Here is a 27,277-nt window from a genome sequence, read left to right on the forward strand (position 1 = left end):
TGGAGGCTGGAGCTGCCGGCCTGTCATCTGCTCTGCAGTCACTGTCTACCCCTGCTCATTCTCAGGTTGGGCCCTAACAAAGCTCCTCCTCTGTCCTCTCCTGCTTCTAAGCTCTAACATAATAAAATAATACCGTAATATCTAGCAATCATGGATTATTTGGTAAATCTAGACCCCACACTGTTAGACCACAGGCTGAACAGATCTGAGATCAAGATTTTTGAACTGACACTGTAATAGTTTTATTTTTTAAAATATGATCCCATCACGATCCCAGCTTTGTATTTTGGTGCAGAAGTGGCTAGGAGAATAACAGGCACATGTGAAGTTTTTGAATTTTTTAAATTAAATAGTTTTTTTCGGAAATGCGTTTTAAAGTTTTGCGCTTGCGTTCGCATAGGTAAAATATTATCAAAGATACTATTGTGACATATCTGGTGAAAGCCTGTACAGTTCTGAGTAGAATGGTGTTTATTTTGTTTCTCTATCTCTTTTCTAGCCTGAGTTATGGGGAGAAATGTAAAGTCAGGCAACACCGAAATTCGCACTTTTTCCGAACTTTGAAAATCAAAAAAAAAATATCTAGTTTTTTTTTTTTCTTCACATTTTGCATTCTCTGACACACTATTACCAAATAACAAAATCTCAAAAGACTAGTTTGGACCAAACGGCAAGTTGGTTACCAGTACACGATTTACGATTTGTTTACCTCAGTTCAATACTGAAAATCTCACAAGAATTAAAAATAGTGGTAAAAATCATTGGTTCAGTTGACATGGAATGACCCTCAGGCACTTTCTGCTCTTCATGTAAATGCAAACTCTCTTCAGGTCAGTCCTCTCCCCTCTGTCAGGACTGCGGCAGTCCCCCCGTTCCTGCTACACAGGAGTCCCCCTACTTCCCCAGTTGAGTGGTGTCCCTATCCGTGTGGGCTACCTCTGTCACAATCTGTTATGGACCTCACCAGGGTGTCCCAGACGCTGGTGTACATTCTTGACAGATCCTCTTCCTACTTCTGCCGTTACTAGCGGATCGCAGGACTCTCCGGCTGTGCCTACCAGAAAGGGCCGTAATAGATCTAGGCAGGGGCATCGTTCTACTTCTTTCTCCCGTTCCCTTTCTCCCCACGGTCTCTGCTGACGGACATCATTTTCCGACCCTCTTCCCCAGAGTCAGCCGTGGTCGTTTTGGATGTACTGTCTGAGGATTACTCAAATCTGGATTCTCATTGCACCTCTAATAGGAGAGACATGGTTCAGAGCCTCATCGTGGCAGTCAACCATACCTTTAACGCTGAAAAGGTGGTTTCGTTTAGACAGAATTTGAGTAGCTATTTTCCACCGAATGGGACAACCTGACCAGCCGCTTCCTGAGAGGGAAGCGCCTCGGTATTTTATCACTTTTCTCTCCTGAGCTCACTGGGAACTGGACCACTTCTCCGACTGTGGACCCTCCGGTTTCCAGACTTTCTACCAATATGGTCCTTTATCTCCCAGACAGAGCATCCCTCAAGGATACCAGCGACAGGCTCATGGAGTCCTTGGCAAGGTCAGCCTTTTGAAGCGGCCGCCGCTACATTGTGCCCTGCTTTTGCCTCCACCTGGGTGGCAAAGTCTATAGCCGCATGTGCATTCTTTCTGGAGCCCGACCGGAGGAATTGGCCGACCTCACGGACCAAATTACTCTTGCAGGGAAGTACATGGTGTCTGCCTCCCTTGACACCACTGCATGTGCTGCTCGGGTGTCCAGCAATATTGTGGCCATCCATAGAACCATTTGGCTTAAGTCTTGGCAGAGAAGTCCCTTACAGACTTGCCTTTCCATGATTCCCATCTGTTTGGCTCAGAGTTGGACCAAATTATTAGGGAGGCCACCAAAGGGACGAGCTCTCTCCTACCACTGGCCAAACCTCGTCATTGTCCTTTTGTTTCAGCACTTTTAACGTTTCTCCTTCGTTGGAGGAGTTCTCCCGCCAAGAGAAGTCACATGCTCCCAGAGTTAGGAAAAAGGTTTCCTTTAAATCATCTTCCGGGCATTTCTGTGACACGAGGGATAGATCCCCGAGGAACAGTCCTGGTGGATTTTCCTCCACGTGACACTTCGTGGATCTAAGATTGCTTAACAGAGGAGTTCCATTTTTGTCTTTTCAGGATGGAGTCTCTTCGTTCAGTAATTTCTTCCTCGGAACCGCAGTTTTTTTTTGTTCCATGGAAGCCTTTATCCATGTCCTTATTTCTTCAGGGCATCAGAGATTCCTGCGTTTTGCGAAGGACGGGTCCATTTTCATTTTGCAGTCTTTCCTTTTGGGTTATCGACCACAGAGTCTTGCTGAGACTGTGACAGCGGTTCTGCCCATTCTGTGGATCACGGGTTCAGTGCTCTTTCCCTACCTTGCCAGTGTTCTCATTATGGTTCTGTCCGTCATTATTGATTCCCTTCCATTCGTCCGGCTTGGACTCCTCCTTTGTAGCGCTCTCATCAGATCTGGTCAGGGCGACATGCATCTATCCGGCTAAGGCTGAAAGCCCCCCCTGCCTGCACCTCGGAACACGGGCTCGTGTGTATAGAGGCCTTTCAGCCTCCATGTGAACGATTGCTCACTGGATCCGGAGGGCAGTTGGAGGCTTACCGGGTCAGTGCTGAGCGCCCTCTCCTGGGTTTAAGGCACTCTCTACCTGGGCAGTGAGCGCCTCCTGGCGGTACACCTAGGATATCCGCTCTGCAGAGCGTTAATCGGTCCTCCATCCACTTGTTCGCAAAATATTTTTCAGAGTCCATGCCTAGGTCCATGCCTACACTTTAGCGGGTTCCAGCTTGGGTAGGAAAGACCTTGCAGGCGGTGCTGTGTTCTCCGACCTGATTGGAGAGGTCTGCTGTTCCCTCCCCTTGGGTACCGCTTTGGGACGTTCCATGATTTCCTGTGTCCCCCAATGAAGCGATAGAGAACTAGATTTTTGGTTGCTTACCGTAAAGTCTGTTTCTCGGAGCCTTCGTTGGGGGACACGGCACCCTCCCAAGTTTAACAGCTCTGTTTATTGTATTGTTACAGTTTGAGTTTGTTATCTTTCTTTTACATGTTGCTTCTACGGCTTTCTCACTGATTATCCTAGTGCCGATTTGTGGGGTGTACACTGCGGAGGAGGAGCTAACCTTTTTTTGTGCATAGTGTCAGCAGCATACATGCATGGTTTCCTGTGTCCCTCAATGAAGGCTCCGAGAAACAGATTTTACGGTAAGACTACTTTCTCACTAGCGTCGTTCGACGCACGTCGCAATGCGTCGTTTTGGAGGAAAAAACGCATCCTGCAAAGTTGCCCGCAGGATGCGTTTTTTCTCCATAGACTTTCATTAGTGACGCATAGTGACGGATTGCGTACGTCGCATCCGTCGTGCGACGGATGCTTCGTGTTTTGGCGGACCGTAGGCACAAAAAACTTTCCATGTAACGTTTTTTTGTCGAGTCCGCCATTTTCGACTGCTCTTGCGCAGCTGAAACTCCGCCCCCTCCTCCCCGGAACTCACAATGGGCAGCGGATGCGTTGTGAAACTGCATCCGCTGCCCACGTTGTGCTACATTAACACACTGTCCGTCGGGCCGACTGTTTGCGACGGCCCCTACCAACGGACTAGTGTGAAAGTAGCCTTAGCAACCAAAATTCCTGTTTTACGAATTTGTTTTTCTATGGTATGACTATCTGGATTAAAGGGATGATAACTCAGTTTGATATGTTTTGTGAAATTTTTTTTTTTTTTTTTAAATAAAATTGACCTAAATTTACCATTGTCACTAATGTTAATGTGCCATCTCAGAATCATTGGGATTTGTTGAGCATTCCAGAGTTACCACTTAGTGACACTAGTCAGACTTAAAAAATTTGGACTGGTCACTAAGGGGTTAAGGAAGCTGTGCACTCTGCTCCACACCCTTTCCTCTCCTGTGTCTCTGGTACCTTAACTTGTTTTTGGGCTCTTCAACCTTTTTTTGAGCCAATTAAGGACCTATCTCTGCTACTTCTCTCATTTTTAAAGAGGCTTTTCTCCTAGCAATCACATCCATCAGTTGAGTCTTTGAGCTGATGGCTTTTTTTAATGTCTCTTTCCCTTCCTTGTCCTTAACTTGGACAAGGTGGTTTTGCAGCAAGTTCCCAACACAGATGCCTTGCTTTTTTCATTCCTGAATGGTGCTCCACAGGCAGCTAGTTTCTTCTAGACAACCATAGCTTTGTTTAAGCTCCCATTCTGGAATCTTACTGTGCCAAGTGTAAAGTGGCCCAGCTCGCTATACCCCGATTGGTAAGGGTTTTTCTCGGCCTTAGGCCATCAGCTCTCTAACCGGCAACTGTTTAAGGCGGTCACTTGGTGTTTCATCCACTTTTCTCTAAAACTCAGACGCCTTAAAGTGTGCAGACAAGAGTCTTGACAGAATAATGCTGCAAGTGTACTGATTGCGGATTATTTTTGAATCTTTGTTCTAACGTTATCCCACACCTGGGACTACTGTGGGAATGTCACATGGTTTCCACATCCCCCCCCCCCCCCATCACATTGAGGTGTCCAAGAAATGTGAATTTTTGGTTTTGTCTAAAGATACACGGACCTGAACAATAAAGTTCGGTGTCCATACCGAACACCTGCTCGGGCACTGACACTGACTTCATCAGGAAGTCTGTGTTACTGTTCAGGTGTGGCCCCCTCAAACATTGGGTGTGTTGTGCTGTTATGTGCATGAGTGTGGGAAACACTGCTTCTGATTGTTAGTACAGTCAATCCCGCCAGTCAGACATCCGCGGTCCCCACAACTACTGCTCCCATCAGCCTGCTTCTGCTTCTAACAGTGAGGGCAGGTGGCGGCCAATGGAAGTATTCATCAGCCGGCGTCTGCGCTGTAAATTTTAAAAAGTGTGGGTCCCCCACCCCCCTTTTTTTGACAACCAGCCAAGCTAAAGCAGACTGGGGGGGGGCGCTGGTATTCTGAGGCTGTTGAGTGGCCATCTATAATTCTTCTTCCTCACCCCCCCCCCCCCCCCCTTACCTAATAGCAGCCCACAGCCGCCAAGAGAAGACACCTCTATTAGATGGACCATTTCTATGCCTGGCTCCTCCCACTTGCCCTGTAATGGTGGCAAGTGGGGTTCATATTTGTGGGGTTGAGGTCAACTTTGTATAGTCAGGTGGCATCAAGCTCACTTATTAGTAATGGATAGGCGTCTATAAGACACCTATCCATTACTAATTCTATAGTTTTGTAAATAAACACACCGCCAGAATAAAGTCTCTTATTTGAAATAAAACAAAACACACTGTTTACTTTTAAATAAAGTAAGTTATACTCGCCTAACGGCCATTCCATTGAATCCCTAGTCTCCAGTAATAAAACAAAAATAAAAGTAATAACCTTCACCTGTCTGTCGTTATGTCCCACGCCATGTTTGGGGGATAAACAGATAACAGTAAGATGCAACCGTCCAGGCTGAGAACCACTGGGGAATGAGCTGCTGCAAGCGCGGCATCCGTGATTAGCTGTGATGTCATCTAGGTTACCACCGGTCATTGAGACCGCATTCAAATCTGGGCAAATGAACTGCGGTAACCTCGGTGAGATCACCGCTAGCACAGTGAGAAAGTCTCATGTTGTATCGCTGAGCTCAGACTTTACCGATTTCTCACAGTGAACAGTGACACCACATTGTTTTTTTTTAAAATTTATTAAAATAATAAAAAAAATAGTAGTAGGGACCCCTCTAATCTTAATAACTAGCCTCGCTGAAGCTGACATCTGAGGATTGCAGCCCCCAGCTGTGAGTTTGGCCTGGCTGGCCGTTTTTCTTTTTTTAATTATTTAACAACTCTGGCTGAATACTCCCATCACCGCCGCCTGCTCTCGCTGATATTAGCAGCATATGTAGGCTCATGGGAGCAGTAGTACCATCAGCTGACGCCAGTGACTGGAGGCAAACTTTTTACCTCTGATTACAGGTGTGGGCTCACTAATGTCATTTGACAGTGTGGGAACCGCTGATATCTGACCGGCGGTAATGATTTTACTGCCGATCAGAAGCAGTGTTTTGCTGTGCTGTCATGCACATGACAGTTTGGAAAACACTGGATGTTCGGGCGCCCCATTCAAGTGATTATGGGGTCCGGGTACTGTTTTGGTACCCAAACGTTTTGTAACTTTTCGGACGGAACATCCAGTGGTCCACCCATTTCTAGTTTTGTCACTTCTTCTACTTTGTTACTGAATAGTTTGGTGCCAGTACGTGAGTCTAGCATGCTGAGGGCGGAATAAACTTTTTTTTTTTTTAATGTTGGTGTCTTCAGATAACATCCATGGTTTCCCTTGTCCCCCAGTGAAGGCTATAAGGCTATGTGCACACGTAGGGAATGGGGTGCAGAATTTTCTGCACAAAATCCGCATCTCCTGGCAGAATCTGCAGCTGCGGATTTTTTGCAGATTTGCCTCGGAATTGATGCAGATTTTTCCCACTGCTGATTTCTATTATGGAAGGGTGCAGAAACGCTGCAGATCCGCCCAAAGAAAGTGACATGCACTTCTTTAAAATCCGCAGCATTTCCGCACTGATTTTTCTGTACCATCTGCACAGCTTTTTATTTTATTTTTTATATTGATTTACATTGTACTGTAAATCACAGTGCGGATCTGCAGCGTTTCTGCTCGGAAAAATCCGCTTTGGATCAGCACTAAATCCTCATTGTGTGCACACAGCCTAAGAAAGAATTCAGGGAAAGTTCCAGAAATCCTCTTACTGTTGCTGCCCCTATTTTTACTGAAAGGCTGCAGCAGTAATGTGATGACTACAGGTTACTGACTACAGCTTATGTAACCTCTGCATCCAATCACTTGGTTTAGCAGTCATGCCTACACTACATCAGTGATGTGAACAATGTCTCATCTTTTCTTTCTTTTCTTTTTTTAAATACTGTAGACCCACAGGATCCTGAGAGACTACTGCAATGCCCGTATGATTCCAATCACCAAATAAGAGCTTGTCGTTTTCCTTATCACCTGATAAAGTGCAGAAAGGTCAGTGCATTTTAGAGACACAAAAATAATGTATCTAGAAGATCAGAAGTGCTGGGAGGTGGACCCATTTCACACAGCTATTTTTTTTTTTTTAATTTAGTTTACTTTTATGTACGTTATGGCTTGTAAGTATGTAACAAAAGGTTTTCTTCTAGAATCACGGTGGCGTTGCCAATCAGCTTGTCACCTGCCCTTTTAATGCCCGTCATGTGTTACCTAGAGGACAGCTGAGTTTCCACATTTCCAGATGCGATGACAAAGGCTGCATTGAACAGGACATTGGCAAGTCAAGCATTTATATAATTAGTTATGGATTTTCCCTTGAACAAAGTTCATTTTAATCAATAGATTTTAGAATAATAATTTCTACAATCGGATGTGTTTTTAAATTGAAAAAAAAAAAATAAGGTTCCTGTGCTGAGAATCTCTTATAAATGTGCCCATGCTGTGTACTGTGTAATGGCTGAGGCTTCTTTCACATTTCCGTCGGTACGGGGCTGTCACAAACAGTCTTACGACGTATCCGCTTCCCATTGTGAGTTCCGGGGAGGAGGGGGCGGAGTTCCGGCCGCGCATGCGCGGTCGGAAATGGCGGATTAGACGGACGGAAAAACGTTGCATTGAAAGTTTTTTCGTCTCGACGGACCGCAAAATCACGACGCATCCGTCGCATGACGGATGCAACGTGTGTCCATCTGTCGCAATCTGTCGTTAGTTCAAGTCAATGGCAAAAAAAAGGATCCTGAGGGCACATTTGCAGGATACGTTTTTTTGCCATAACCACGGATTGCGACGGCCCCCCGATGACGGAGATGTGAAAGAAGCCTTAGGCTACTTTCACACATCAGGTTTTTGCCATCAGGCACAATCAGTCAAATCTTGAAAAAAAAAAAAAAACAGATCCGTCGCAGATTGTGAAAAACTGATGCGACTGATCCGTTTTTTCGACAGATCCAACTAGCATATCCAGATAATTGGATTAAAAAAAAAAATTGGAGCATGCTCAGTTTAAAAATAAAAATGGAATCCAACTCCGGAATCTGACATTTTCCAGATCCGGCACCTTCCGGCTCCCATAGGCTTCCATTCTAGCAAAACGCTTAAATACTTCTGTATGGTTTCTGTGATGCCACTTTCCTGGAGACTTTAGTAAACCGGAGTCAAATGTCTGCTGTAAGGATGAAAATTGTATTTAACATTGTTTTATCCCTTTGTGTTAGGCTACTTTCACACTAGCGTTTTTCGGTGGACGTCGCAATGCGTCGTTTAGGAGAAAAAACGCATCCTGCAAAGTTTTCTGCAGGATGCGTTTTTTTCCCCATAGACTTACATTACCGACGCATTGCGACGTATCGCCACACGTCGCAACCGTCGTGCGACGGTTGCGTCGTGCTTTGGCACACCGCCGCCACAAAAAAAGTTACATGTAACTTTTTTGTGCGTCGAGACCGCCATTTTCGACCGTGCATGCGTGGCCGAAACACCGCCCCCTCCTCCCCGGACCTTACAATGAAGCAGCGGAAGCGTCTTAAGACTGCTTCCGCTGCCAACGTCGGGCATTTTTTTGCACAGTATGCATCGGTGGGACGGCCCCGTAACGACGGTAGTGTGAAAGCAGCCTTAGTTTGCAACATTTGCTGGGCCTTTTTTCGGTTAACACATGGCACTGTAAATGTTTGTTTTCACTTTCACCTCTATAATCCTTCACTTTCTGTCAACTCCCCTAATCCCTACACCTAGTGAGGAACTGTTCATCTCTTCCTCAATTCTCCCCATCCATCTCACCACCTCCTCAGAACTGTTCCTCAACATACAATCTTCTGTCTCCAACCACAGACAGCCACCTAATGCCCTCTCCTGCTCCCACCTGCTAACACTTTCTCTGCTCCTTCTCACTGCTGGTGATCTCTCCAAATCCTGGTCCTCCTCACCACATCCCCAGTCAGTTCTACCTCCCATCCACGCTCTATCGCAAATTTCCATAACCTCTCTAACCTTATACCCATTCGCCCAGCCCCCACTTCCCCAGTCCCACTAACGGGAGCTCTATGGAACGCTCGCTCTGTCTGCAACAAGCTTTCCTACATCCATGATCTTTTTATTACTCACAAACTTTCCTTCCTCGCCATCACCGAAACCTGGCTCACCCCTTCTGAAACAGCCTCTCCTGCTGCACTTTTGTATGGTGGCTTCCACTTTTCTCACACACCCCGCCCCAGCAGCAAGCATGGCGGAGGAGTTGGTTTTCTCCTGTCAGTTTACTGCTCCTTCACCCCAATCCTACTGCCACACTCTGTAACCCTCCCCTCCTTTGAGGTGCACTCTGTGCGCATCTACTCCCCCTCCAACTGGCTGTCATTTACTGCCCTCCAGGGCCAGCCACCATCTCCTTTGACCACTTCACCACCTGGCTACTTAATTTCCTTTCTGCGGACATCCCCACTATCCTCATGAGCGACTTCAACATATACCCATTGACACTTCCCTCTCGGCTGCCACTAAACTTCTATCTCTCGCTTCCTCCTTCGGCCTCACTTAATGGTCTTCTGCAGCCACTCACAAAGATGGTCACACACTGGACCTCATCTTCACCCGCCTCTGCTCCCTATCTAACCTCTCTAACTCACCTCTTCCTCTTTATGACCACAATCTACTCACATTCTCTTCCCTCTCCACTCCTTGTCTACAATCCCCACCCCACAAACTTGCACACCCTCGCAGAGATCTTGAACACCTCGATCTACATTCACTTTCTGAATCCCTCCTCCCTCTCACAGACATAAGTTCCCTACACAATGCGGATGATGCTGCCGCTCTATATAACACCACAATAGCTGTAGCTTTGGAATCTCTTGCTCCTCTCACACATACCAAAGCTCGCAAAATCAACAGACAGCCCTGGCACACCAGCCTAACCAAAGAACTGAGGCGAGCTTCCAGGGCTGCTGAGCGGAGATGGAAAAGATCCCACTCCAACGAGCATTCAAACAGTCCCTCACTACTTTCAAGACCACACTCGCCACAGCAAAACAAACCTACTCCTCCCTCCCTACTCATCTCAGCTGAAGACTGTGCCTCATTTTTCAAGCAGAAGATTGAGAACATCAGAGAGTTTTAGTCGACAACCCCCAGAGCCCTTCCTCCCAACTACCCAGCCTTCCACCTCCAAAACCAACTTCTCCACCATTACGATGGTTGACTCTCCACTCTACTCTCAAGATCGCATCTCACCACCTGTGCACTTGACCTTGATCTCTTCCCACTTCATCCCAACCCTAACCCATCTGTTCAACCTATCACTAACTGGTGTTTTCCCCTCAAGCTTTAAACATGCCTCAATCACACCTATCCTCAAAAAGCCCTCTCTTGACCCATCCTTTGTATCGAGCTATCGCCCTATATCACTTCTCCCCTATGCCTCAAAACTACTGGAACACGTCCATCTTGAACTGTCCTCCCATCTATCTTCCTGCTCCCTCTTCGACCGCTTACAATCAGGCTTCCGGTCACACCACTCCACTGAAACTGCCCTAACTAAGGTCACCAATTACCTATTAACCGCCAAGAGCAAGCGACACTGCTCTGTCCTCCTCCTCCGACCCCCGACCGGACATTCAGTGTCTCCCACTCAAACATCGCCTCACCTCGCCACCTATCTGTCGGAGTCCCGCAAGGCTCAATTCTAGGGCCCCTGCTCTTCTCCATTTACACTTTTGGCCTGGGACAGCTCATACAATCTCACAGTTCTCAGTATCATCTCTATGCTGACGACACACAGATGTACATCTCTGGACCAGATATCACCACCCTACTAACCAGAATATCCCTCAATGTCTATCCGCTATTTCATCCTTTTTCTCCGCTAGATTTCTAAAACTTAATATGGACAAAACAGAATTCATCATCTTTCCCCCATCTCACGCGACCCCCCCCCCCTTCCCCCCAACGAACCTATCCATTATTGTAAACGGCTGCCCAGTCCCACAAGCTCGCTGTCTCGGGGTAATCCTTGACACGGATTTCTCCTTCAAACCACATATCCAAGCCCTTTCCACTTCCTGCCGACTTCAACTCAAAAATATTTCACGGATCCGTACATTCCTAAACAATCTGCAAAAACCCTATTCCATGCCCTCATCTCCTGCCTCGACTACTGTAACCACCTGCTCTGTGGCCTCCCCTCTAACACTCTCGCACCCCTCCAATCTATTCTAAACTCTGCTGCCCACCTGTCCCCCCGCTATTCCCCAGCCTCTCCCCACTGTCAATCCCTTCACTGGCTCCCCATTACCCAGAGACTCCAGTTCTAAAGCCTAACCATGACATGCAAAGCCATCCACAACCTGTGTCCTCCATATTTCTGTGACCTCGTCTCCCGGTACTTACCTGCACGCACCCTCCGATCCTCACAAGATCTCCTTCTCTACTCCCCTCTTAGGCTACGTTCACATTTGCGGTCAGCGCCGCAGCGTCGGGCGCCGCAGCGGCGCCGCATGCGTCATGCGCCCCTATATTTAACATGGGGGCGCATGGACATGCGTTGTGCTGCGTTTTGCGCCGCATGGCCGCAAGCGTTGGACGCAAGAAACGCTTCAAGTTGCATTTTTTTTGCGTCCAACTTTCGGCCAAAAAGGACGCATGCGGCGCAAAACGCAGCGTTTTAGCATGCGTTTTGCCGCGTTTTTGTTTGCGTTGTGCGCTGCGGCGCCGACGCTGCGGCGCACAACGCAAATGTGAACGTAGCCTAATCTCCTCTTCCCACAATCGCATACAAGATTTCTCTCGCGCATCACCCCTACTCTGGAACTCTCTATGGCAACATATCAGACTCTCACCTACCATTGAAACCTTCAAAAAGAACCTGAAGACCTATCTCTTCCGGTACAACCTGCAGTAACCACCGATCGACCAAACCACTGCACGATCAGCTCTATCCTCACCTAAAGTATCCTCACCCATCCCTTGTAGATTGTGAGCTCTCGCGGGCAGGGTCCTCTCTCCTCCTGTACCAGTTGTGACTTGTATTGTTCAAGATTATTGTACTTGTTTTTATTATGTATACTTCTCCTCACATGTAAAGCGCCATGAAATAAATGGTGCTATAATAATAAAAAATAATAATGACACATTTATCGCCAGATGTCAGGAAGGTTATTCTGAGTGTGAAGTCAGGCAAAAGCCAGCTATGGAATTCAACTGCTCTGAGTCAAGTGTCACTTAAGATAAAGAACCAGGAAACTGACCTCACAACAACCAGACAGAAGTAATCAGTTTAAAGAATTAAAAAAAAAAAAAAAATGGAAAACCTTTTCGTCATCTAGATGTTTGAGCAATTACTGCTTCTGGACAGGTCCACTAAAGTTGACTAATTACCACTATTACAACTCTTGGAAGTTGCCGTGTTTTCATAAATTTGCGTTTAACTTATTTTTACAGCTGATGAAAAGAGTATGTACAAGAGGGATGTGAGCCCGAGTCGATGGAACTCTCCTCCCTGCAATGAGGACTGGGATAATGGTATGCAAAATAACCTTCATTCTGATTCTAGGGGGTGGGACACATAAAAACTCACTGAAAATGGTAATTTCGTAAGTTGGTTTGATTGACATTATAGGCCCGAGCCTCATTTTTTTTTCAAATTTGCCAGCGTCTTTGTGTACTTTAAAACGCTTCAACATATCCCAGTGATTCTGAGATTGTTTGGTTTTTCGGGACATGTTGTATTTCATGCTGGTGGTAAATTTTGATCAATATTTGTTTATGAAAATATTGAAGATATGACAATTAGAAAATGTCACACCTTTCATCAAATATTGATTTTCTATTCCCTTAACCACTTAATGAACATTCCAAATTTCTCCTTCGCCTCATTGGGGGACACAGACCATGGGTTGTATGCTGCTTACTACAAGGAGGCTGACACTAAGTTAACACAAAAACAGTTAGCTCCTCTGCAGCATACACACTCTTGCTGGCTCCCAGAGAACCAGTTCTTGCTTATTGTCCATAGGAGGCTCACGGAAGGGTCTGTATTCAGACCAAAAACTCTTCATTATTTTTTATTTTTACATTTTTTAATTTTATTTTACAATGGACGAAGGGGTGACGGATCCTTTCAAGTCTCCGTTCTCCCCGAACAATCAACATGCGAGCACTGAGAGTGTTGCCTCTCTGTATCCTCTCCTGCGACGTAGGATGCCACGCCTGAGCTGATTCTTAGGGTTGACGGGTCCCTTCAAGGGCACCGATCTTGCCACACCTTCAACGGACGACCACATGGAGTGTCGCCTCCATGTACCCTCTTCCACAGACAGGCCTATTGCTAGACATTCAGCCCTGTCCCATCCTAGGGGATTAACTCCTTGATGTACAGTGGCCCATACGTGGCGTCCGAGCTGCCCCCACTGTTAAAGCGGATGGCACAAGGAGGCGGACGGTACCTCGCCACATCCATATTATGGGATGGTGGATTGAGGTTTTCTTTATTGCTTCTTGGGGGACACCTAACCGTGGGTGTATGTTGCTGCTGCTAGGAGGCTAACACTATGCAAAAAAGGAGAAAGAATAGCTCCTCCCGGCAGTATACACCCACCGACAGGCACAAAGTACCTCAGTTTGTGCTTAGTGTCTGTAGGAGGCGGACTTGGATCTATCCCAGATCCGCATCTAATCCCTTTTTTCCTTACAGGTTTGTGTTTTATTAACTCTTCTTTTGTTTTTCAGATTCAGTTCTGGGAAACGGTGTTAGTTTCACTCTGCCTTCCCATCATAGGCGGCTGAGCGAGCAACTCAGGCTCGCTGGCAGGACAATATCCCCTGCTACCTTCAGGGTGCTCCAGGGCTGATTCGGTGGCTAGTCCTTTCCATTTCCCTCCTCACCCCTCTCCTCGGAGAGGGCTGAGAGGAAGATGGTGGTTGCCAGTGGCGACCTCCCTAGGGGGTTGATGCTGTCTTCTACACGGTCTGGAGACTGTACGGGAAGAAGGATCTTGGTATCCAGCGATCCTCCCACCCTTGGGCCCCTGGGCGATCCTCATCGATTATGGGACCGGACTTCTACCAGGTACAGGGGAACTGCAGAAGCCCTCTTAACTTTCAAATTTCGCACCTCTTTTTACCGCTATTCTCTCATCCCAGTGCAGGCCTTTCTTAACGCGCCTGACCTTATTCTGTCAGGGCGCACTCCCTGGCATTTTTACTTTTGCTCGCCCAAGTTAGCCACGCCCCCTCCTTGTGCGCGCTTTCTTGGCGTCTCCTCGGGCCAATCAGATGTCGTTCTTTACAAGGACATGCGCCCCCCTTGCCGCTCGTCCTATCTCATTGGCTTTATGACTAGGCCACCTTTCCCTCCTTCACACGAGGTCTCCTGCGTTCCTCCATCTTGGAAGCTGCAGCATCGCGTGCATCGCTCTGCCTGGATGGATTTTTCAGCTCGGGCGACATGGTAACCTGTCGCTGCGATCGCTGGACAGGGTAGGCTCTTGTTCTCGCTTTTTTCTATGGCCCTGGGTTTTCAGCTAGCCTCTCCTCCACAGTATCTCCAGAGACTCCTCTGGCAGATAGCACAACAGGCTCTACATACTTGTATGTCCAACTCTGCAGGGGCTTCCATCTCTAAGCCCACTATAATTCATTACTTAGATTATTAATTAAGAAAACTAAACGCTCTCATAAGGCATTTGCTATTCACCCTAAATTTAGAGCCATAGTTAATAGGCACAGAGTGCCCAGATAAATGCTTCACAGGACAAAGGCCTCTTGAAGCCAGGTATCCTTTTTCAGCTGATCTGAAAAAAGATCGGCCTAAATCTCTGTCCGTTAAATAGAAAGCTTGGCCCGCTCTGTTTTCGAGGCCTCAGGTTCGGCTCTCTATGGCTATAGTTTTCTGGTCAGAGACCTTGGCTAATTCACTTCAGAACAGCAACCTTCCTCCTGAGGCAGCGCACCTTGCCAACCAAATTTCCCGGGCAGGCGATTACCTGGTACATGCATCCTTGGATGGCTGCTGGTTGTGCTGCTCAGTCAGCAGCCAATGCCATCACTATATGGCCATGTTCACACATTCAGTATTTGTTCCACTCCTGGTTTTGGCTTACAAATACTGATGTAAAATACAGACCAAATACTTACTGTGTGAACGTGGCCTAATAAGGTCCTTATTGCTGAGAATGGAAGGCAGACTGCATCAAAAGTCTCAAACCTCCCTTCCTTATCAAAGCGGTCGCTTACTTGGAGAAAAGCTTGATCAGCTTATGTCCGATGCTACAGGAGGGAAGAGTAAATTCCTTCCCCCAGCAGAGACTTGGGCTTTCCTTTCGTTCCTCTCCAAGCTGGGCCACTACTTCGTTCGGTTCAGGACGTTCTCCATGAAGAGATGGGTGGAATTCGGGTCTCGTACAGACCTAACCAGCACTGGAAATCTTGACCCAAACAGTCGAGGCCTAAAGGACCTAAGTTAGCGTGAAGAAAATCTCTGGGACTATCGGCGCTATCCGGTTGACACCGGCAGGGTAGGCGGCCACCTACTTATCATTTGTCAGTAAATAATAGAGTTGTGGCATACATGTTACACACATGGAAGACAGAATTACAGTACATAAAAATAAGTACACCAATCAATATCACATGTGTGCATGTTAGGACATAATGGGGACAACTGCAAAAACAGAAATTCGAAACTCCACAAAAGCACCACAGTCAATAAGTCCTATAGAAGACTACCTTCATTAAATATGGATTAAAAACTTGTACAGTGGAAAAGTGTATATATGGGGGCAATGAAACACCATATGGCAGTACCAGTAATACACATAGGGCTACAAGGTGCCACCCACCGCACAAACACACCACACAATGCTATATAGATGACTAAGTCAGGCTGATAAGTAAGAAATATAGTTAATGCAAATGCCAATCAAAATATTAGAAATCAGCCACTATTCAAGATGATACCAAATAAAGAAATACATAATACCTGGCGTGCAAGGACGGTGAGGGGCCCGGAGCCCACCCCGACGCGCGTTTCGGAGTGCACAAGGGCTCCTTCCTCAGGGGGTGAGGAAGGAGCCCTTGTGAGCTCCGAAACGCGCGTTGGGGTGGGCCCGGGGCCCCTCACCGTCCTTGCACACCAGGTATTAGGTATTTCTTTATTTGGTATCATCTTGAAAAGTGGCTGATTTCTAATGTTTTGATTACCATTTGCATTAACCCCCCAAGGAATTTATCTAGATGTGTAGTGAGCACTTAGAACCCTCTAGTGCTTCATAGAAGTATACAACGCAGAGCCGTGAAAATAAAAAATAATTTTTCATTCCTCAAAAATTGTTTTAGCAAGCAATTTGTGGGGGTAAACCACGGTTTGGGCACACGTCGGGGCTCGGAAGGGAGGGAGCACCATTTGACTTTTTGAACGCAAGATTGGCTGGAATCAATGGTGGCGCCATGTTGCGTTTGGAGACCCCTGATGTGCCTAAACAGTGGAAACCCCTCAATTCTAACTCCAACACTAACCCCAACACACCCCTAATCCCAACTCTAGCCATAACACTAATCACAACCCTAACCCCCAACACACCCCTAACCACAACCCTAACCACAACTTTAACCCCAACACACCCCTAACCATAACCCTAACCACAAGCCTATTCTTAACCCTATTTCCAACCCTAGCCTTAATTCCAACCCTAAGGCTATGTGCCCACGTTGCGGATTCGTGTGAGATTTTTCTGCACCATTTTTGAAAAATCCGCAGGTAAAAGGCACTGCGTTTTACCTGGGGATTTACCTCGGATTTCCAGTGTTTTTTATGCGGATTTCACCTGCGGATTCCTATTGAGGAACAGGTGTAAAACGCTGCGAAATCCGCACAAAGAATTGACATGCTGCGGAAAATACAACGCAGCATTTCTGCACGGTATTTTCCGCACCATGGGTACAGCGGATTTGGTTTTCCATAGGTTTACATGGTACTGTAAACCTGATGGAACACTGCTACGAATCCGCAGCGGCCAATCCGCTGCGGATCCGCAGCCAAATCCGCACCGTGTGCACATAGAATTAGGCTAACGCTAACCCTAATTCTAACCCTAACCCTAGTTCTAACCCTAGTTCTAACCCTAGTTCTAACCCTAGTTCTAACCCTAGTTCTAACCCTAGTTCTAACCCTAGTTCTAACCCAAATATTTTCTTTATTTTATTATTGTCCCTACCTATGGGGGTGATAAAGGGGGGGGTTCATTTACTATTTTTTTTATTTTGATCACTGTGATAGGTTTTATCACAGTGATCAAAATGTACATGGAACGAATCTGCCGGCCGGCAGATTTGGCGGGCGCACTGCGCATGCGCCCGCCATTTTGGAAGATGGCGGCGCCCATGGAGAAGACGGACGGACTCCGGGAGGATCGGTAAGTATGAGGGGGTGGGGGGGGGGGTGGATCGGAGCACGGGGGAAGCGGACAGGAGGACGGGGGAGCGGACAGGAGGATGGAGGGGAGTACGGGACCGAACGGAGGACTGGGGAGGAGATCGGTGGCGGTGGGGGGGCAGATCTGGATTTCCAGCCATGGCTGATATTACAGCATCGGCCATGGCTGGATTGCAATATTTCACTATTTTCATAGGTGAAATATTGCAAATTGCTCTGATTGGCTGTTGAAAGTGCAACAGCCAATCAGAGCGATCGTAGCCACGTGGGGGCAAAGCCACCCCCCCTGGGCTAAAGTACAACTTCCCCTGTCCCTGCAGATCGGGTGAAATTGGAGTTAACCCTTTCACCCGATCTGCAGGGACGTGATCATTCTGTGACACAGCATATGCGTCACAGGTCGGATTGGCACCGACTTTCATGACGCATACATTGTGTAACAGGTCGCGAGGGGGTTAACATACCTTTTGCAAATCACTAATATTCACTCTCAGGCTTCAGCGGATGAGAGTCTGGGCAGAAGAATTCTGCAGGCAGCGGTGGCGCACATTTAGGCAGTTGTTGCATGAAGCCTAATCCCTTGTGTGTTTTCCCACCCAGGGACTGCTTTGGGAAGTCCCATGGTCTGTCCCCCAATGAGGCAAAAGACAAACAGGGATTTTTGTGTACTCACCATAAAATCCTTATCTTCGAGTCACTCATTGGGCACCCACCCTGTTAGCCTATGGCTTATATGGTTTTTTTGCCTGTTCTTTTAAGTTGACTTGCTGTCCTCTTCTATGTTTTTACTATTTGTTCCTACGGCTTTTGCACCGAACTGGCTCTCTGGGAGCCAACAAGAGGGTGTATTCTGCAGAGGAGGAGCTAACTTTTTTGTTACCTTGGTGTCCGCCTCCTAGTGGCAAGCAGCATACAACCCATGGTCTGTCCCCCAATGAGTGACTCGGAGAAAAGGATTTTACGGTGAGTACACAAAAATCCCTGTTTCTCGGTCTCCCATGACAGCACTACGGAGAGAGGGGATCCGCCCTTCGGGGACAGGAAACCTACAGATACATAAGGGCGGTACCTCTCCCTCGCATCAGTTGGTTTCCTGTCCCTGAACGGGGAACCTCCTTTCGGCGGTACCTGCAAGGAAGACGTCGTATCCACGGACCGGGACCGGACAGTCGAGTTCTGGCAGCGAGGAGGCTCCTGCCGCGGCTGGTCCGGCACCCGAAGCCGCCACCGCTGAGACCGATGGGGTTTTCAGGGTGAGCGGGGGAGAGGCCGCCGCCAGACTCCGACGGACGAAGGGGCGCTGGTCACCCGGAGCTCCTGTGCCGGCTGCTGCACGGGCCGGGTGTAGTAAGATGGCCGCCGCTCCGGAAATGCGGCATCAACTTCCGGGTCATCCCCGCGCGCATGCGCGGCAAGGTCTCCTCTCCCAGGGATGTGGCAGGACCGGAAGTGACGGAAAACGCCGGAGCTGGCGCCGGATTTAAAAAGGGAGATGGTGCACACATGATTGTCGCACTATCTCCCTTTCACTATGGAGGACAGCGATTCACAGCAGCTGCAGCCAAGGCAGCAGCATCATAAGAAAAATGACCCAAAGAGCTCCAGAAGTGGATCAAGCAGTCGATCCACACAGCGCAGCAGATCTGCTGCAAGGACTAACTCTCCTCCTCAAGAGGCTTCACTTCCAGATCCCGGCCCTCCTCCAGAACCGGTACCTGCCTCCACATCTGAATGGTGAGTGATCTCCGTGAAACTACACATTTCCTATAATAGGGCTCCCTCTTCTCCCTTACTAGGGTAAGAAGAGCCTGGAGAAAAAGAAAAATAGAGTTTGCCCCACATGTAACAAAGCTTTGCCGGCAACCTGGGGAAAAAAGCTTTGTAAATCTTGTATCCAGCGTTTGTTATGTGAAGAAACCCCTGACTTCGCTTCCGAACTTAAAACCATAATTAGATCGGAAGTTCAGAATGCCCTATTATCCTCCAAAAAAGGGAAGGAAAAGGTGAAGGAGACGGTATATGCTCACTCTGTCCGATCCTCATCTGAGGATGCGGACTCTGATGATTCCAAATCCTCCCTATCTTCCTCTGGCGAAGATTCGGGCCGTCACTGCTTCCCATTAGAGGAAGTGGACGCTTTGGTTAAAGCCGTCAGGGCCACCATGGGGGTTGAGGATCCCAGACCCGATAAAACGGCTCAAGACATTATGTTCGGAGGTCTGACACAAAAAAAGCGGAGAGCTTTTCCATTAAACTCCAATGTCCAGACACTAATCAAAAAAGAATGGGAGAAACCGGACAGGAGAAATTCTTCAGTACCCTCGCTAAAAAGAAAGTATCCCTTCGATGATGAGGCGTCCACTTCTTGGGACAAGGCACCCAAATTGGACGTAGCAGTAGCTAAAGCTTCAAAAAAATTTGCGCTCCCATTTGAGGATATGGGTACCCTCAAAGACCCCTTAGACAAAAAAGCAGATACCTTTCTCAAAGGGGCTTGGGAATCGGCTGGAGGTAGCCTGAGACCTGCAGTCGCAGCGACCTGCACCTCCAGGTCTTTGATGGTGTGGGTTGACCAGCTGGAAAGCCAGATCAAGGACGGATCACCCAGAAGTAAATTGTTAGACTCAATTCCTGCAATTAGAGCAGCAGCAGCTTTTCTAGCAGACTCCTCAGCGGACTCAGTACGTCTAACATCCAAGGCCGCTGCTCTCTCCAATGCGGCCAGAAGGACCCTATGGCTTAAAAGCTGGCCAGGGGATCTCCAAACCAAATTAAAGCTGTGTTCTATTCCATGCGAGGGAAACTTCTTATTCGGGGAAACCTTGGATGACATCCTCCAGAAAGCGGGAGACAAAAAGAAGGGGTTTCCAAATCTGGGACCAGCCCCATTTAAACAGTCCTTTCGGAATAGAAATTTTTTTCGTCGAAGACCTCCTAGAGACCAAAATAAATGGGAAGAAGGTAGAAGGCGAGATAGAGGCTACCTCTTTGGCAACACCTCCCGCGACAAAAAACCCACCAAATGACATTGTCCCTGCGGTGGGGGGAAGAGTCACCGCATTTCTTCCTGCTTGGAAGAAAATATCCAACAACACCTGGATTCTAAGACTCATACAATTTGGCCTAAAAATAGATTTCCTTTCCCTCCCCCCTCGAAATTATGTAATAACAAAAATGAGGTCTTCGTCGGTAGAGCAAGCGGCACTAGAGAAAGAGATTATCTCCCTACTGAAGAAAGCTGTAATTCAGGAGATTCCTCCTCAAGAAATGGGGGAGGGGTTTTTCTCCCCTCTGTTTCTAGTACCAAAACCCGACGGGTCCTTTTGGACAATTATAAACTTAAGAAACCTAAACAATTATGTAAGGAATCACAAATTCAAAATGGAGACAATAAAATCTACAATAAAAATTCTCTTTCCAAATTGCTACATGGTTGTGATAGATCTAACCGACGCATATTACCATGTGCCCATCCACGAGAATTCTCAAAAGTTTCTCAGGATGGCGGTATCCATAAAAGGGAAAATAAGAAACTTCCAGTACAGGGCCCTCCCGTTCGGGATTTCTATAGCTCCGCGGATATTTACAAAAATAGTAGCGGAGATGATGGCCCACATAAGGGAACAGAACATTATCATAGTCCCTTACTTGGACGACTTTCTTATTGCCAGCGACTCGGCTCAAAATTGCAGACATCAGAGAGACCGGGTAATGACTACTCTGACGGAATTAGGTTGGCTCATAAATATAAAAAAATCAAAGTTGGAGCCCTCTCAGGTACAGGAGTTCCTAGGGTTGACGTTAGACTCCCGGGTTCAAGAATGCCGGCTCCCGGGCCCCAAAAAAGACAAAATTTTGGCCATGATAGCACAAACACTGCAAAACCCCTCCATGACTCTAAGGAGGGCAATGTCTCTACTGGGGTCTCTATCCTCATGCCTGCCGGCGATACCCTTTGCACAATTCCACACAAGGGAGCTTCAGTGGCACATACTAGAATGGCAGGAAATTTTAAAAAACAATTTTTAAAGCAGGGTCACTCTAAATTCCTCCGTTATTCATTCCCTCCTCTGGTGGGGAAAGAGCCAGAATATTTCAAAAGGGATTCCTTGGGTACCCAAAATATCTCGGGTAATAACAACCGATGCGAGTCCCAGGGGGTGGGGGGCCCACATGGGAAACAGAGTGACTCAGGGCAACTGGTCAATTCAGGAACTATCAGCATCCTCAAATCAAAAAGAACTCTGGGCGGTGTATCAGGCTCTCCTGTCGTTTCTTCCCTACATACGAGGACATCATGTCCGAATTTTCTCGGACAATATAGTGACAGTAGCTTACATAAATCACCAGGGGGGAACAAGGTCTTGGTCACTGATGAATTCCTCCGCCAAAATTCTCCGCCTTGCAGAAACGAATTTACTTTCCCTTTCCGCACTACATATTCTAGGTTCAAAAAACGAGAAAGCGGATTACCTGAGTCGAACTCAGTTGAGACAAGGCGAATGGTCCCTGAATCAGTCTGTCTACAACCAGATCACGAAAATGTGGGGAACCCCAACAATAGACCTGTTCGCCAATCACAAAAACAAAAAAGTAAACAAATTTTGTTCTCTAAGCCCAGAAGGGAATCCCCAGGCTCTGGATGCTTTTCTCATTCCATGGACACACAAACTAACTTACGCTTTTCCACCAACCATTCTAATTCCGGCGGTCATCCGCAAGGTCAGAGAGGACAAAACAAAGATGATCCTTATTGCCCCATTCTGGCCAAAAAGGACATGGTTTTCCTGGCTAAGGATGCTATCGGTCTCAGACCCATGGGTTCTACCGAATCTGCCAGACCTATTACAGCAAGGACCGATCCTCCACACCCACAGGAGACGAACTTGCATTTGACAGCCTGGCTTTTGAACGGGAACTGTTAATAAAAAGAGGCTTTTCAGACAACTTGGTTGCAACATTATTAAAATGTAGAAAACCTATTACTACCAAAATATATGGCAAAACATGGAAAAAATTCTTGTCTGTATCCAAAGTCAAAATCCAGGACGGACCTTCAATTAATAAGATACTTGAGTTCCTACAAAAAGGACTGGAACAAGGATTAGCGGTTAGTACTCTTAAGGTGCAGATAGCAGCCCTGGGTGCTCTCTATAACCAGAATATAGCAGCCAACCCATGGATAATAAGATTCGTTAAAGCGGTAACAAGATCAAAACCTGTAGTTACCCAAAAGATGCCCTCATGGGACCTAAATTTAGTCCTTTCTGCATTATCTGGTCCACCATTCGAACCTATAGACACGATTTCCATAAAAACACTGTCACTAAAAACCATTCTTCTAGTAGCCTTAACATCGGCGCGCAGAATAAGCGATATTCAAGCCCTATCCTCTAACCCTCCTTTTACAAAAATATTGGATGATAGAGTTACTCTTAGACCTGACCCGGCCTATCTGCCAAAAGTGGCGTCTAAATTCCATAGGTCACAGGAGATATCCCTTCCGTCCTTCTGCCCGAACCCTAGAAATAGGAAAGAACAGAAGTTCCATAATTTAGATGTCAAAAGATGCCTAGTCCAATACCTAGATTCCACCAGGGAGTATAGGAAGGAAGGCTCTCTGTTTGTTTGTTTCCAGGGTCCCAGAAAAGGATTCCGGGCATCTAAAGGCACGTTGGCAAGGTGGATAAAAGAGGCAATAGCATTGGCATATTCATCTACGGGAAATGCGATCCCGGACGGTATAAGAGCGCACTCCACAAGAGCAGTTGCTACCTCATGGGCTGAGAGGTCAGAGGTTTCAATAGAACAGATCTGTAAGGCGGCCACCTGGTCATCACCGTCAACCTTTTTTAGACACTATAGACTAAATCTAGCCTCTACGTCTGACCTAACCTTCGGTCGAAGGGTTCTTGAGGCGGTGGTCCCTCCCTAAGCTTAGTCTCTGCAATTCTCTCCGTAGTGCTGTCATGGGAGACCGAGAAAGTCATAGTTACTCACCGATAACGGTGTTTCTCGGAGCCCATGACAGCACTCGCTTATTTCCCTCCCATCATGAGTGCGGTGAGCACCTTTAATTACATATGATTTATATAATGTATATATTACAATTTAGGCACGGGGTTCCTTTTTTTTGTTAAGAAATGTTATAATATGGTATTTTCTCTGTTGTAAACTAACCTGGAGGTCCTCCGATGCTCTGTAAACCAACTGATGCGAGGGAGAGGTACCGCCCTTATGTATCTGTAGGTTTCCTGTCCCCGAAGGGCGGATCCCCTCTCTCCGTAGTGCTGTCATGGGCTCCGAGAAACACCGTTATCGGTGAGTAACTATGACTTTTTAACCCCTTCCCGACATGTGACGGTATAGTACGTCACATGTCGGGACCCCCGCTTTGATGTGCGCTCCGGCGGTAAGCGCACATCAAAGTCGCGACATGTCAGCTGTTTTTTACAGCTGACATGTGCGCGCAATAGCGGCGGGTGAAATCGCGATCACCCGCCGCTATTAACTAGTTAAATGCCGCTGTCAAACGCAGACAGCGGCATTTAACTACCGCATCCGGCCGTGCGGCCGGATATGAGCGCATCGCCGACCCCTGTCACATGATCGGGGGTCGGCGATGCTTGTACATTGTAACCATAGAGGTCCTGGAGACCTCTATGGTTACTGATCGGCGGTGGCTGTGAGCGCCACCCTGTGGTCGGCGCTCACAGCACACCTGCATTTTAGCTACATAACAGCGATCTGATGATCGCTGTTATGTAGCAGAGCCGATCGGGCTGTGCCTGCTTCTAGCCTCCCATGGAGGCTATAGAAGCATGGTAAAAGTTAAAAAAAAAAGTAAAAAAAAATGTGAAAAAAATAAAAAAAATATAAAAGTTTAAATCACCCCCCTTTCGCCCCAATCAAAATAAATCAATTAAAAAAAACCCCCAACCTACACATATTTGGTATCGCCGCGTTCAGAATCGCCCGATCTATCAATAAAAAAAAAAAGCATTAACCTGATCGCTAAACGGCATAATGAGAAAAAAAATCGAAACGCCAGATTTACGTTTTTTTGGTCGCCACGACATTGCATTAAAATGCAATAACGGGCGATCAAAAGAACGTATCTGCACCAAAATGCTATCATTAAAAATGCCAGCTCGGCACGCAAAAAATAAGCCCTCACCTGACCCCAGATCACGAAAAATGGAGACGCTACGAGTATCGGAAAATGGCGCAATTTTGTTTTGTTTTGTTTTTTGCAAAGTTTGGAATTTTTTTTCCCCACTTAGGTGAAAAATAACCTAGTCATGTTAGGTGTCTATGAACTCGTACTGACCTGGAGAATCATAATGGTAGGTCAGTTTTAGCATTTAGTGAACCTAGCAAAATAGGCAAGCAAAAAACAAGTGTGGGATTGCACTTTTTTTTGCAATTTCACTGCACTTGGAATTTTTTTCCCGTTTTCTAGTACACGACATGGTAAAACCAATGATGTCGTTCAAAAGTACAACTCGTCCCGCAAAAAATAAGCCCTCACATGGCCAAATTGACGGAAAAATAAAAAAGTTATGGCTCTGGGAAGGAGGGGAGACGAAAACGGAAAAATGGAAAAAGCTCCGGGGGTGAAGGGGTTAAAATCTGACCATTGTCACTTTATGTAGCAATAAGGCTACGTTCACATTTGCGGTCAGCGCCGCAGCGTCGGGCGCCGCAGCGGCGCCGCATGCGTCATGCGCCCCTATACTTAACATGGGGGCGCATGGACATGCGTTGTGCTGCGTTTTGCGCCGCATGGCCGCAAGCGTTGGACGCAAGAAACGCTTCAAGTTGCATTTTTTTTTGCGTCCAACTTGCGGGCAAAAACGACGCATACGGCGCAAAACGCAGCGTTTTAGCGTGCGTTTTGCCGCGTTTTTGTTTGCGTTGTGCGCTGCGGCGCCGACGCTGCGGCGCACAACGCAAATGTGAACGTAGCCTAACTCTGGAATGCTTCAACATATCTCAGATTTTGAGACTGGTTTTTCATGACACTTTATGATAATGGTAATTTTAGGTTGATATGTTTTCTGTTCATAAAAATATCAGAAATTTGACAAATTTAAAAATTGGCAATTTTAAAACTTAGATTATCCCTTTAAGCCAAATAATCATACAACACAAAAACAGTAAATGCCATTTTCCCCATGCATGCTTTATATCAGCATCACTTTAAAAAGTTTTTATTTTAAAAATGTAGCGGTAATTTTTCAGTTTTGAAATGACTTTGGGGGTCCTATATATTAGAATCCCCAAAAGTAATACCATTTTAAAAACTGTACCCCTCAACATATTCAAAATTGCTTTCAGGTAGTTAATTAACCTTTCAGGTGCTTTTCAGTAGTTAATGCAAAATGACACGACAAACAGGTGGTAAAAATACATTTTTTCATTTCTAACTTGAGAAAAGGCCGATATAGCTGGAAGACTTTAAAGGGTATTCCCATCTCCAAGATCCTATCCCAATCTGTAGGAGGGGTAATAATATAAGCAAATACCTCCAAGTAGAAATATGGTATAATTTTTTTTTTCTAATTAGCTGTGTCTTTTCTCATGTGCAGGCATTGCAGGAACTTTAGATATTCATGGTTATGTCCACTGATATAGTGACAGCTAGTTGTTAGTGGTCGTATCCATGGATACCTTAAGGTCCTGCAATGCATGCGCATGGGGAAAGACATGGCGATTTAGAATAATTATACTACATTTCTAATTGGAGGTATTTGCTTATATTATTACACTACATATTGGGTTAAGAGAGATGGCAATACCCCTTTTAAGGCTGTTATTTGGCCATAAATTGCTATCACAAACAAGAGGACCACACAATCCCCGCACTGTTATCCATCTAGATGCTGTAGTCACTATCTACAGCAGTATTTAAAGGGTTCCTACGTTTGTCAAGGCTGATGCAGCAAGTTGTCAGGTACGGTATACAGCTGACAACTGCTGGATTGTCACATCTCGGAGGAAGCTATTCTCTTATACTGCAGGTCAGTTTTAAGTTGTATTGGTGGTCATTAACCCCTTAATCCTATTGGACGTACATCCCGTCAAGGTGACCTGGGACTTAATTCCTAGTGATGGGATAGTACGTCCAGTACGATCAGGCGTGCTCACAGGGGGAGTGCGGCCGATCGCGGCTGGGTGTCAGCTGACTATCGCAGCTGACATCCGGCACTATGTGCCAGGAGCGGTCACGGACCGCCCCTCAGCACATTAACCCCCGGCACACTGCTATCAAACATGATCGCAGTGCTCCGGCGGTATAGGGAAGCATCGCGCAGGGAGGGGGCTGCCTGCGTGCTTCCCTGAGACCCTTGGAGCAACACGATGTGATCGCGTTGCTCCGAGGGTCTCTTACCTCCTCCCTGCAGGCCCGGATCCAAAATGGCCACGGGGCTGCATCCGTGTCCTGCAGGGAGGTGGCAAAACAGCGCCTGCTCGGAGCAGGCGCCGGCAAGCCTCCCTGCTGTGCCCGTGTGATCACTGATCTTACACGATGCACAGCAAAGTGTCAGATCAGAGATCTGTCAATATAATGTGATGCCCCCCCTACCCCCCCCCACAAAGTGTGTGTGTGTGTGTATATATGTATATATATAATATATATCTTATTAATAATATTTTACATGATTTATTCACTCACCCTCAGATATCATGTGGATCCATGGAGGACGCCATACATATAAGTCGGCGTTCACCGCTGCTCAATGCGCATGTCACGAGCGCATCATCACAGCGTAATGGCCAATAGGGCGCTCTGTGTGGCATTT

At 46.9% G+C, this 27,277-nt stretch overlaps 1 protein-coding gene across 4 annotated transcripts in view; it reads left to right on the forward strand.

Moving 5' to 3' along the window:
- Positions 1 to 27,277, forward strand: part of LOC143816926 (gametocyte-specific factor 1-like) — a 157,537-nt gene that overhangs the window by 37,676 nt on the left and 92,584 nt on the right. For 2 of the 4 annotated variants that reach the window (XM_077297917.1, XM_077297916.1), the window contains exons 4-6: positions 6,948 to 7,045; positions 7,201 to 7,327; positions 12,482 to 12,562. In XM_077297917.1, the coding sequence (XP_077154032.1) occupies positions 6,948 to 7,045; positions 7,201 to 7,327; positions 12,482 to 12,562 (306 nt within the window). The remainder of the gene's footprint in view (positions 1 to 6,947; positions 7,046 to 7,200; positions 7,328 to 12,481; positions 12,563 to 27,277) is intronic. The other 2 variants (XM_077297920.1, XM_077297919.1) reach the window with 1 other exon arrangement.

The sequence above is a fragment of the Ranitomeya variabilis genome, chromosome 3, assembly GCF_051348905.1.
Source record: "Ranitomeya variabilis isolate aRanVar5 chromosome 3, aRanVar5.hap1, whole genome shotgun sequence".
Classification (NCBI taxonomy): domain Eukaryota; kingdom Metazoa; phylum Chordata; class Amphibia; order Anura; family Dendrobatidae; genus Ranitomeya; species Ranitomeya variabilis.